The 13,366-nt window shown below is 44.1% G+C and overlaps 1 protein-coding gene across 2 annotated transcripts in view; it reads left to right on the top strand.

Moving 5' to 3' along the window:
- The first annotated feature begins 265 nt into the window (after positions 1-265).
- MFSD2A (MFSD2 lysolipid transporter A, lysophospholipid) overlaps positions 266-13,366 on the top strand; it is a 34,589-nt gene continuing 21,488 nt past the window's right edge. Inside the window, exons 1-3 of one of the 2 annotated variants that reach the window (XM_089478168.1) lie at positions 266-534; positions 7,510-7,635; positions 8,895-9,019. In XM_089478168.1, coding sequence (XP_089334294.1) covers positions 442-534; positions 7,510-7,635; positions 8,895-9,019 — 344 coding nt within the window. In that variant the 5' untranslated portion in view covers positions 266-441. Of the gene's footprint in view, positions 535-3,253; positions 3,275-7,509; positions 7,636-8,894; positions 9,020-13,366 lie in introns of those variants that run through there. The other variant, XM_089478169.1, reaches the window with a different exon arrangement.

The raw sequence follows: 13,366 nt of genomic DNA, 5'->3' as shown, positions 1-13,366 counted from the left end.
CTGTCTGGAGCAGAAAAGGCTTAACTCAGAGGGGGCGGGGCGAGGAGGATTTGCCAGGCCCCGCCCCCTTAGGCGCGGAGCCAATGAGGTGACGCTACCCAGGTGGGTACGTCGGGGGTGTTGCGCCTCGAAGCTTCCGATTGGCTAAAGTATTTTTGGGGCGGGGTGCCTCCCAGCAGAGTGGAGGGGCGTGGCCTTGGTCGCCCGCGGGCCAATGAGGTGCGATCCTGAGCCAGCGAGCCGTTCATTCATTCTTCTGGTTCTTCGGGCGGCGGTCGCAGGAAGGCATTGGAACTTAGCAACGGCGACGATTGGAGGCGCCCTTGTTGCCGCTGCGGGACGGAAACGGGCTTCTTCCCGCCACAAACAGACAAAGAGGCCAAGGAAGGCCAAGGAAGGCAGGGAGTTGTGTTGTTCTTGTTGCAGTCTTGTCTCCCATTCATGGCCAAAGGCGAAGGAGCCGAAAGCGTGGCCTCGGCGGGGCTTTTGCAGCCCAGCATCCTCAGGCAGGAGGAGCTCCGGAGGAACCCCAAGGTAACCCTGGAAGAGGAGGAGGAGCCACTTGGGGGGATACATTTGCCTCTCCATCTAGCTATCTATCTATACATTGGTTTATAGGTATCTACATGTGCATTTGGGTCTATATCCGTGTGTGTGTGTGTGTGTGTATGGGTGGGTATTGGAATGTGGGTGGGGGATATATATATATATATATATATATATCTTTGTATGTGTGTGTGTTTGAATGTGTGTGGATATATATATATATATATACACATTGTATATACTTTTGTCTCTATAGATATGTGTGTGTGTCTTTGAATGAGTGTGTATGTATATATATATATGTTTGTGTGTGTATTGGAATGTGTGTGTGTGTATATATATATATATACTGTATATAATTTATATATATATATATATGTGTGTGTGTGTGTGTATGTGAGTTGGAATGTGTGTGGGGATATAAACATATGTGTGTGTCTCTCTCTCTATATATATATATATATCTTTGTGTGTGTGTGTGTATACATATGTGTGTTTGTATGTGTATATATAAATACATATGTTTACACACACAGTGAAATACACACACAAAATATAGACACAAATATGTGTGTATGTGTGTATCTAAAATGTGTATGTGTATATATACATATGTGTGAGTGTATATATGGTGGAAATACATATTTCCCTGTGTGCCTGAGTATATATTCTGTATGACTATGTGTGTGTGTGTGTGTGTGTATATATATATAGAGAGAGAGAGACGTGTATTAAAACGGACGTGAGAAAGGACTTGAGGACTTAAACTTTAATAGTAGTAGTAGTAGTAATAGTAAGGGGCCCTTTTCCAAAGACTGAGTAGGAGAAAACTGCCAAGGAGATCTGGCCCGCTTCCAATTCGGATTAATCCATGATTCGTCTCCCCCCACACACAATTGGGGGGAAGAGGCGTATAACTCTCGTGTCAGCCCGTGGTTTGCTGTTCCCACGTGCAGCCCATACACGGGAGTCCTCTGAACCTCGTGGATCCGGATCAGGAAGGAAGAAAGGCCTTTCTTTCTTTCGGAAGGAGGAGAGCCCTTGGAAGGGGATCGCTTTCCCTTTCCCTCCCTCTGAACCCGGATCGTAACGTGTGAATGCGGCCGATGCGGGCTCAACGCGAAGGTCCTCCCTCTCGCCGCCTTAGCTCCTTATAAAAGTTGGGAAGGAAGGCTCAGAGGCCTTGACACGCGTTCTGGCGGCTCCCACTGGCTTCCATCAAGGTTTGCACGGGTGTCACGTGTGAATGGGGCTGGAAAGGGTTGGGGGGGGCAACCAAATCCGGCATGGAGGGCTCCCCCTTTTCCTTTCCAGCCCTGAGTGGGGAAGTTGGGTCTTGCACGGGAGTCTCCCCGCATCCTGACGTTCCTGGCGACGACACGTGTCAGCCCTCAAGTTCATTCATTCTCAAAGGAAGGGCAAACTTGGCTTAAAGGAGCCGCTTCCCCTTTTCTGGTGGGTTTCCCTTTTGGGAGGATCTTTTTTATTCTATGTTTCACCAGCAGAGGGCCTCTCCTCCTGCATCTGCACTGTGGACCTGATGTGCTTTCATACCGCTTTAAGTGCTGCAACTCCATAATACTATATTACCCTCCTCTTGGGATGTGTAGTTTTTGCAAGCTCCTCTTTTTGACCGCAATGCAAGCAACTTCATTCATTTCATAATAGAGCTCAGATGTAACCAACTACAAGTTACAAAGAACTCAACTCAGCTATTTACAAATAACACAGTTGCAAAGAACTGGAAACTAGTTGCAAGCCATTGGGGCATGTGCAGCCTTGCTTCCTGGGAGAGGAGGAGGAATACCACATGGCCCCAGTGCTGGCTTCCCTTTTTCCTGGGAGACAAAGAGTCTTAAAGTCTCTAGGGAATAAAATGGAAACTCCGTTGTGTTGCGGTTGTGTGCCTTCGAGTCATTCTGCCTTACGACAACCCTAAGGCCAACCCATCATGGGGTTTTCTTGGCAAGGTTTGTTCAGAGGAGGCTTGGCATCGTCTGCCCACGAGGCTGAGAGAGTCTGACTTGCCCAAGGTTGTGTGTATTGTGTGCATATAAGTCATTTCTGGCTGATGGTGTCATTAAGATGAGCCTAGCATGGGGCTTTCTTGGCCAGAGTTGTTCCGATGAGATTTGCCATTCCTGAGGCTGAGAGAGTGTGACTCACCCAAGGTTAACCAGTGGCTTTCATGGCCAAGTTGGGAATCGAACCTCAGTCTCCAGAATCGTAGTCCAACAACGCTCAAACCACGATGCTATTCAACCTTATATACATGCAAATGTTGCAAAAGAAACCATCAAAATCCCTAACACATCTCCTCCCAAGCATTTCAAAGAAGGGAAACTCAGCCTATAGTACAATGCACACTTTGGGCACGTGTGCACCAGCGGTGTTGCAATAGTGTCTCTCTCCTTTGCCCGACCCACCTTTTTCCTTCCCACCCAGCTTCTGAAGAAACCTCCCCAGATGTTCTCCTTCTGCAAAAACGCAGCTGGGCTTGCTGACTCGATCTCTTTGCACCCTTCAACCAGCCCACACTTTGCAACACTGTCCCTGTTCCTCCCCATTTTCCAGCTTTCGGGACACTTCTCTATCACTTTGGGGACACTTCTCTTGGAAAAGGAGGTTCAATATGGTTCTGATCCCTCCCTTCCCAGTTATTTTATTGGTCAGGGAGTGATGGGACTGCCAGGCTGGCCATGTGGAGAGTGGGCTTCATCCTTTGGTTGTAAGCTTTGCAATTCGGATTATATACGTATTATTTGTTGCTGCTGGTTCTTTGTGCATAGGATGCAAGATGCAACAAAAGGGGGCGTGGATTGATTTGTGGAGGATGGATCTGCCAGTAAGTCCTAACCAGAAGTAGTTGGGGATTCTGGGAGTTTCTTTCCCCCTTCATCTCTGATGAGAGTGTGTGACTATACATGAAGCAGGTGGTGGAGACAGATGCGATTCTTGGAGAAGTGAGACTCAATAGCAGCAATATTTGTGGCGGAACTTGCAAACCAGCTGGAGGATTTGTGGATTATGGAGCGACCAGTAGATCCTAATAAGAAATGGGTGGGGATTCTGGGAATTCCTTTTTTTACCTTAGTTTCTCATGAGTGACTGCAAATGAAGCAGGTGGTAGAGACAGATGTGATTCTTGGCAAAGGGATGCGACTCAATAGCAGCAATATTTGTGGTGGCGGCACTTAACAAACCGACGGGTTGTGTGTAGCCGTGCATTTGTGAAAGGAAACCACATTGTAAGCCGTACTCTTGCAGCTGGCTAGAGATGCCGCTTGCAATTTTTTATCCCAGGTTGCATCTGCAGTGTGGAATTAATGCAGTTTGACACTGCTTTAATTCCCATGCCTTTATCCTATGGGGCTTTGTATTTTGTTGGGGCACCAGATCTCTCTGATAGAGAAGGGTAAACGTCTCAAAAAACTACCAGTCCCAGAATCCCATTGCATTGAGCCATGGCAGTTAAAGTGGTGTCAAACTTGGGCGGATGCAGCCCCAGTATTGGACCTAAGCCTGGAAGGTAGCATTTTTTGAGCCTTGATGGGTTAAAATATTCATTGGCTGGGAAAAGAAAGTCAAAAGTGTGACACTTGATTTGTACTGTTGATCAATTTAGAATTGTGTGGTCTGGGTTCAAGTCTCCACTCAGGGTGAGTTTGGAGGATCTTCTCTTTATCTGGTTTACCTTGCAGGGTTGTTGTGAGGATCAAGTAGGCTTGAGCTCACTCGATAAACAACAACCCTATGAGGTTGCTTAGTCTGAAAGAATATGATTGGCCAAAGATCACCCAACAGTCTGAACCTACATCTCCCAACTGTAGTGTATCCACTACAGAGTTATGGCACCAGTGCCACTGCCAACTACAATTCCCAGAATTCCAAAGCATTCAGCCAGGGCAGTTAAAGTGATGTCCAACCGGATTGGACCAAAGATCTCAATGGTCTGGGATTATAGTTTTTAGTTGCTATAATACAACACACAACTGAAAAGAGTAGGAAGGAGAAGAGGCAAAGGTGTTCCAATCCTCTTCCTTTGTGTTCAAAATAATAGTTGCCTAGACCTCACTAAACAATTCTTATCAGGAAACAGCTATGGAATACAATGAAGAGGCTTCACACAGTTGTCACAGCCAGCGCTATGAGATTGTATATTCTGTGGCCAGGATGGGGTGGGGATCTTAAATTAAATAGTCTGTAGTATTCGTATGTATTAAGCAAACATTTGCACATGGATTTGTATGGGAGGCCCACTTTGTATACTGAGTCACTGTGGTTTGAGCATTGGGCTACAACTCTAGATCAGGGTTCGAATCCCTGCTCTGCCATGGAAACTCACTGTGTGACCAAATTACACACTCTCAGCCTCACAGGGAGACAAAGACAAAAAAACCCCTCTGAACAAACCTTGCCAAGAAATGATAGGTTTGCTTTGATGATGCCATAAATCACAAATGACTCGAAGGTACCCAACAACAGCAATGCTTTGTATAAGGTATCCACTCAAATGTCTTTTCTTGTTTAATTTAGAAAGGCCCCAATGGGATGTTGCTCATTTAATGGACATCTTGGCATGGGAAGCTAGGCCTAGTAACTTACAATGTGGAGAGATTTAGTTTGTAAGACTGAAAGGGAACTTATATTGAGGCAGTCGGAGCTGATTTTGCAGGAATCCCAGAAACAATGGGATTCACAGTTAGGCTGATGGCCCTGTTACAGACTGCCAAAATAAAGCTGCTTCGAGTCTCTTTGGAGGTATGCTATTTAAATGATGCATGGGTCCTAAGAGTCCGGAGGTCGCGCCAAAGCCACACTCCATTCCTAAGCACTGGAGTGCAGCTTCTGGATTCTTTGGATGCATGCATCATTTAAACAGCATACCTCCAAAGAGACCTGAAGCAGCTTTATTTTGGCAGTCTGTAACAGGCCATGGTTTTAACTTCAGCGTTATGAAAGGAATATTTTCTTTTTGGCAGGGGACTGGACTTGACGTCCCTTAAGGTTTCTTCCAACTCTGTGTATTCTGTGATTTTGCAAAATGTTGTTGGTTGTGTGTTTCTAGGAAAGATAATGCTGGTAATGATGATTTTGGAATGCACCAAGTTGTGTTCGATTTGGGAAGTTAAACAGGGTTCCCAAACCATTAAATCCTGGATTGGACTGCAAAACAAGGGCCCATTCCCACTATGGTTTAAACCGGATTGTGTCGAATCACGACCCAGTTTAAACCATTATGATTCCCCACTTGGGAATCGATTTGGAATCGATTTAAATTGCATGGAGTAAGGTAGCACAAGGGATAACCTATAGGCCAGCCTTCCTACAAGTAGTGTGTTGAGAGGATGCAACATTACAATAGATTGCTGCGAGAGAAGGATTTGATCTTGGAAGAAAGGCTTTTGCAAATCCAGCCAAAGCCCACTTATCTGGCTGGAACTGGGCTATCTTGGTGCAGTCAAACAAACACAGTTGGAGCATCTAATCACTCCTGATACAGAAATGCAATAGAATGATCTTCTTAAGGTGTGATACCCATGGTCTCACTTAATGGGTCGCTGTCCAAGGCTTGCTGCTTTCTAGTCAAGGGACACAGCCAGAATATGCTGCAGGAGCATTGGGATGGCTGTTTATACACTACTGGGAGAAAGAGGGTCAAAGAAGGCAAGCATTTGCATAAACTTTGCCTGAGCTGCCATGTACGCATAGATGCACATTTGGAAGTAATTGCTGTAACAGAAATGGTCTTACTTCCTTAGTCAGGGTGAACTTGACTAGGAGAGCTCATGTTCTCCAAGGACTACCTTTGCCTAGCTCTGCGCTAGTCCATATAGAAGGCTACACCTTATGCTCACCTGCTGGAGATTTCTGAGACTCAATCTGGGATTCTGCATGGAAGAAGAGATGCTATGTTATTGATCTATGACTTTTTCCCCACCTCCTTGAACTCTGTGCTGTCTACATAGAATAACCATATGGAAATCCTGGTCCCATCAACATGGTTTCTGATTTAGAAATCTGATTGTCCCTCACCATTGACCATGCCGTTTCACGTTTTTGGGAAATGGAGTCTACAAATTTTTTGAGGACAACAGGGTCCTTGCCCTCTTGGGTTAAAAGATTTTCAGCTAGCAAGGCATGCTTATGATCATTTCTTGAGGCTTTAGAGGAATCGTTCTCACCCTTTGGCTTCCAGATGTTTCCAACTCCCAGAAGGTCCAACCGTATAGGCAATGGGCAGGGATTCTGGGAAGCCAGGTAGTAAAACATCTGGAGGACCGGAGGTTGAGAGCCACTGCTTTCGGGGTTCCCTACTCATCAAAGCAGATACTCTTGGCCAAGTATGTAGCCATAGGTGTGGATGAGGGCCAAATAAGCATTTTGCCTCCCAAATGAAATTTATCTGCAGTGCTAGATATTTGAGGACTGAAGACAAATCTCATGCAGTGGCAGAATTCTTACTTTGTGAGAGGGAGCAATTGTCTTTTTGCCCACCTCCAGTAGCTACATCCTTACTACTGGCTAGTAGTCTGCCTTGGCATACTTCTGCTTTTGCATTGTGTCTTTAACAGTTCCTGAAAGATGAGGAATTTGTTTTCTGTGATGTGTCCAAATAGTTATGTAGTAGATGTGAACAGCTTCTCCCAGCTCCAAATAATTTGGATGAATGTTACCAATCGATTGAATATCTATAATATTCATAATAAAGAAAGAGGGAGATTGCCTGATTGATTATTTTTTTAAAGACACACTAGTCTAAATCTTTTTTTCCCTCACTCCCAAGTACATTGAAGCCACTGAATCAATGACAACCTGTTAACGATTCAATGCATCCTCTCTGCTTGGGCCTAGCAGTGGATTTATGTCAAAGTTTTATCAACTATCCCTTGTAATACTTTTCTGATTGCTTTGGGGTCAATGATAGCAAATTAATATGTCTCTGCTTTGCTCCTTTTCCAGAGAGAAAGCAAAGGAAAGCTCTCGATATGCAACAAAGTCTGTTACGCTATCGGCGGAGCGCCCTACCAGATCACTGGCTGCGCCTTAGGTTTCTTCCTGCAGATCTACTTGCTAGATGTAGCACAGGTAAGACTCGCCAGTTGCACACTTGCTCTTAGAAAAAGCAAACAGTGGCAGAATTGTATTAATAAATAATTAATAAATAAACTTTATTCTTATACCCCGCCTTTCTGCTGCAGCAGTGAAGGCGGCTTACATGACTAGAATATGTTGGAATAATACATACTTTCAATAAAGAGTCAGTGGTTACATAAAGTAGGGAGAGTAGAGAAATTAGATTGAACTATTTTGGGAAGGCCTGCCGGAAGAGATCCGTCTTGACAGCTTTTTTGAAGCTGTCTAGGCTGGTCATTTGACAGACCTCCTCCGGCAAGGCGTTCCATAGTCTGGAAGCAGCAGTGGAGAACATCCTCTGGGAGGTTGCCATTAGTCTGGCTGCAATATTACTTGTTGAATTAATTTTCACCAGGAATGGACAACATAGAACCTGTAGCCACATATTGCAAAGGAGAGGGTATTGGGCTATATCACCAGAGCTGGTGGAAGTCCAGATGGTTTTTGTACTTGATATGGTAAGAGGAGCCATCCCTGCCGCATAAATGTTAGCATAACTACTGTGGTGACTGCACATCTAATCTCTCCTGCTGCACCAAACTGTTCTTTGGACCCTTTCACACTGCACAGTTATAGCGGTATGATTCCACTTTAACTACCATGACAACATCATGATAACATGGAATTTGAAGTCTTGAAATTCTCTTCCAGAAAGCACTAGTGCCACCAGACCTCTAGTCCCAGGATTTCATAGCACGTTGCCACAGCAGTTTAAAGTGGAATCATAGTACTATAATTGTGTAATATGAAACAGCCTTATGGTTCTGTCTGTTGTGGGATTATCGTTTTTTTCTTCCTGTCTGAATGTCATGGTGCCCCTTCCAGAAAGGGCAAGGTGCATGCCCCATTTTCATTGCTGCTAACCTGGTGTGAAGAATCAAATCCAATGCGTTGACCACTTTCAAGGTTCTAAATACATTTCTGTACCTATGAGAGAGACATATTTTAAAATGAAATGTGCACACATCTGACCAAGTGCCGTGTTTTAAGATGAAAAACCTGGTGTTCCCTTCAGCTGGCACATCATGTACCGATGGTTTTCTTCTCTTATGTGACATTTCACTGAGCACAAAGAACAGCCACTGTGTTGAGAATAGTGTGTTTCCAAAGCATAATCAATGCTATTTTATTGTGTGGTCATGGAATTCAGCACCTCCAGCTTTAAGTTGCTCAAGCTGACATCATTCTTCCCTTTTCTTTCCTCATCCCAGCTGGATCCTTTCTATGCATCCATCATTCTTTTCGTGGGCCGCGCATGGGATGCTATTACCGATCCCCTGGTTGGATTCTTTATCAGTAAAACATCATGGAGTCGGTTTGGACGCCTGATGCCCTGGTAAGTTTGTCTTATTGAAATCCAGGGAGAACACAAAATAGTACGATGGGATGTGAGAGCATTTGTGTGAAGATGTGAATGGAGCGAAGGTGTCTCTGATTTGACCTCCAGGTAGTTTGGTGCTCAGTGCCCTTAGTTACATCATTTTTGCTTGACAGATGCAAAAGGCTTTGCATTGCTTGTGTGCCGACTACATTTTTACCTTTATTCAGTCTTTTAAATGATTTGATCCTTTAAATTATGAATGTTTTTATATGACGGCTCGGTTAATTAGGGTTTTGTATCACATTCATGTAAACTGCCTAGGGTCCCTTGTTAAGAGATACATAGGATATAAATAGGCTGATTAATTCATTAATAATAACAGTGAACTGTGATTACAGCAACATCATAAAAATTAAAGAGGAGCGTTCAAGAGCACTGCTACAATGACAATTAATCCTGTCCTGTCCATTGCATCCATAGCTATCGCGCCAGTTCATATCAATGTATTTCCATCCTGGATTGCACTGCTTGTTCCTATCAGATTGCCACCAAATGTAGGAAACTACTTTATATATTGGCAGCATTGGAGCATTTTATTTATTTATTTATTTATTTATTTATTTATTTGTCTCATGATAAGTGACCAAAAAACTGAGTGAGGACCAAAAAAGAAGGGATTACCCCAAGCCATGGCCAAAATGACATACATTAAAACGTCAGCACAGCATCCATGTTTGCCAGTGACAATTACCCAAATTAGATCATTCACACAGTCTTGGAATCTGCCTATGTTTTGTGAGATTTGGGTACCGTCTGCCTTTTGTAGAAAACATCATCATAGAAAGCAGGTGGCTGTGCCCGAAGCCTCTGGGTCCTCTTTGACTGGCATCAGCAATAGCCTTTGGAAAAGGTCATGGTTGAATTACAATAGCAGCTAGCCCTTATGTCTAGGAAAGCCTTGCTTCCTTTGCCCAGGATGCATTACTTAGTAGCCAAGGATGGATTGGCTAAAATATGAAAATGGGTTAGTGGGAGAGGAGTAGTCCAAAGAGAAATTAGAGACAGCCTTTTCTTCCAAGGCATGATAATACCTTCCACTCCATCCTTGGTTTCTTAAAAGGACTAGGAGTAGTTGGCTTGGTGTCTTTTTTCTTCTGTCATCGTTCATACAAACAAGGCTCATAGAATAAGCTTTGAGTAGATCCTCCCTTCTTCTTGGCTCCTTGCCTTGCTTGCACACTAGGATTAGATCAGTTGGGTGTCTCCCTAACTAGTGTTTCCTTGGTCTGAAACACAGACGTCTGTGGCCTGCAGCTGGATGTGTTTGCAGAACGGCAAGAAGTTTGGAAATGTTAGTACGTCTCCCAGAATCCCATACCATCCAGCTGTCCCAGTTTGGTGGGGATAGTCCCAGTTAACCTTCTGCCATCCACTTTTTGAGCTGGTTTGGAAATGTTCGTTTATCTTTTCTCCTCCCACTTTCTCCCTCTGTCCTCAGCTTACTTCCGTGGGTGCAATCTTGAGTTCAAAATGCAAAAATTAGTTGTACTCATTTGACTCAGCTGGAGAGACAGCAGGGCTGAAGTCTTGATCTTCCCAGATGGCTCAGGCAAAAGCAAATTGCTGCAGCATCTCTTAGCTTGCATGGAATAACCTAATAATAACTTATGCCAGCTTGACCACTCCTAGCGACTGCGAGGAAATGAGATGGGAGTGAAAGGAGGAAGACTATGTATATTTGCATACACACACACACACACACACACACACACACACACACAGTTTGTTGAGTCAAGGTGGGAAATTTTGCCATATTTGGGCTACTGTGCTTGTCTGGATTATGCTGACTAGATGCACACTTTCATTTTCCTCTCCGTTCATAAGGTCTAGAAACTTGTAAAACCATCTTCTGACATACATTGGGTTTTGCATCTAGCTGTTGTTTTATTGGATTAGACCACAATTTTATTGACCCACTAACCTGGCCTATATGTAAGATTGTCAGATACGGTGGCAAAGCTGTGCTATTCTTGGGAGATAAGAGATTTCCGCTGTTAACTAGAGTGTTTTAGGTGCTCTGAATACCAGGTTGGAATTAGTCACGGCAATGTTAGTCCAAAGGGAATGGTAACAACGGCTATTGTATGTCTCAACTCTCCCACACCTTCTTTTATAAGGAGATGAGAAGAAAGGAATACTAGTGTCTGGACTGTGTCATGGAAGTGTAGCAATGATTCTGACTTCATCTACTTCTAAATAATCCTTAGGAAATCTTTTGTAAGCAGGCTTATTGCAAAATTGAATGCCCTTTCTTGGCTATGAAAGGCAGGCACATAATTCATGGTCAAGATGGACCTGAACTCTGTCTTACTGTTATTTGCCTGGCAATGCATTGCACTTCTAAGACTTCCTTGGGTCTTGTTCCAAACGGAATAGGATCAAAGGGTGTGTATGTGAGGGTGTGTATTTAAACAAAACCCAACTTCCTCCAAACTACTGCTGCTGCTTCCTTTTATATTCTGGGTAGCTAGTTGAAAAATGGCTTCCTATGGAAGTATCGGAGTCTTGGAATGGTTATCTTGGCACCGAGCGGTTAAGCTTAGCAATTTCTGATGCAAGATGCATCTGGAGCAGATGGTTTGCAAGGTTGAGGTCATGTCCTAAAATGAAACTGAGTCAGTCACTATCTTTCTAAAATTGGCCCCGTCTTCGTGCATGTCTTTCCTGTCCCTGCAAAGATCTCATGGAATTTATTTATTTAATTTATATCCCCCCTCCCCTTTTCATCCAAGATGAATGACTTGGTCCATGAAATGCATCTGAGGAAGTAGACTTTAGTCTATGAAAGCTTATGCTGCCAACTTCTTTCTTTCAGTTAATCTCAAAGGTACTTCAAGATCTCTCTACATACTGATTCTGCAGACTGACAAGGCTATATCTTTGAGTTGGTCCACCAATGTACGCCTGTGCATGATTACGCAAAAGCAAGACCCTCCATGTTAAGTAGGACTTACTCCCAGGAAAGCCTGTGTAGGCTTCCAAAACGTATCTGCAGCATATTGGCTTGCAATTCCTGTATTTATCATCTGTTTCTCCTCTTGTGATGACTGAGAGAGTGTGACTTGTCCAAGGTCACCCCATAGGTTTCTGTAAATGATGGATTTGCACTCTGATCTCCCAGTGTCCTAGTCCAACATTAAAACCACTGTGTCACATTAGCTCTCAGTAGATGGGTCCATGTTCCTTAAAAAGCAGTGTTTTTGTGATCGTGCTTAATTTTAGAGATACAGTAGGACCTTGGTATCTGTTTGGGTTTGCTTCCAGGACCCCCTCATCCCACCCAATGGATACCAAGATCCATGGATGCTCAAGTCCTATTCAGCACAATGGGGTGGTGAAATGGTGTCTCATATGTAAAATGGCAAAATCAAGGTTTGTTTTTTGGAATTTTATATTTCTTTTAATATTTTCAAGCCGTGGATGGTGGAATCAGGGGACAAGGAATCGGTTGAGGCAGAGGGCCGACTGTAAACTGTAGGGGATCCGATGTGGGAAACGAATTTCCAAAATTAACTTTCCCATTTTCAAATGCAACTCGAGGTAGTGGCGAGAGATTTCTATTTTATTTTTTGTGGGTGTCGCGTGCTTTCAATTTGTTTCCAACGTATGGCAACCCTAAGGCGAACCTATCACGGGGTTTTCTTTGGCAAGATCTGTTCACAGGAGGTTTGCCATGGCCTCTTCCTCTGAGGCTGAGTTTAGCCCAGCCTGTAATTTCCAATTTTTATTTTTTGCTTGGTGCTAAGGTCACTCAAGCCACTTTCCTTCCTTTCTGCTCAAGAGCATCTCTGGTGGAAGGAAGCTGCTTTTGCACCCGCCGAGGAAACGGTTAAAGCAACGTTGTCCAGGGCATAGTGGGCGTTTGCACCAGAACACACCATCTCGGCTCAGCCAATGGATGGGCAGGGTGTGTGCCTCCCGTCTAGCCTGTTTCGTATCTCTCTGTTGAGCACACTACGCCTTGGCATGCCTCAGGTCGGAGGTTACTAAGAGTCATGCTGTTGGGAAGATGTAGTCACCCGATGAGCGGATGGAGCAAAGCCTTGGTGGCTCAGCTTGACCGATGCAACACTCTTTGTCCTGGGAGAGTAGTTAAAGGGAGGTTAAGATGAAGACATTGCCCCCCCTGCAAAAAAAATCTGCCCCCAACAGTGAAATGCTCCTGCAATTTTCAAATTACAGCCAGCCCTCCGTAGCCACAGATTCTTTATCTACGCATTTAACCATCCATGGCTTGAAAATATTCCCAAAAGATATAAATTCCAAAAAGCAAACCTTGATTTTGCTATTTTATATATGGAG

This window comes from Sceloporus occidentalis, unplaced genomic scaffold (genome assembly GCF_023333645.1).
Source record: "Sceloporus occidentalis isolate IW3139 unplaced genomic scaffold, rSceOcc1.0.p SCAF_13, whole genome shotgun sequence".
NCBI lineage: Eukaryota > Metazoa > Chordata > Lepidosauria > Squamata > Phrynosomatidae > Sceloporus > Sceloporus occidentalis.
This window is presented reverse-complemented; position numbering and strand designations above follow the sequence as displayed.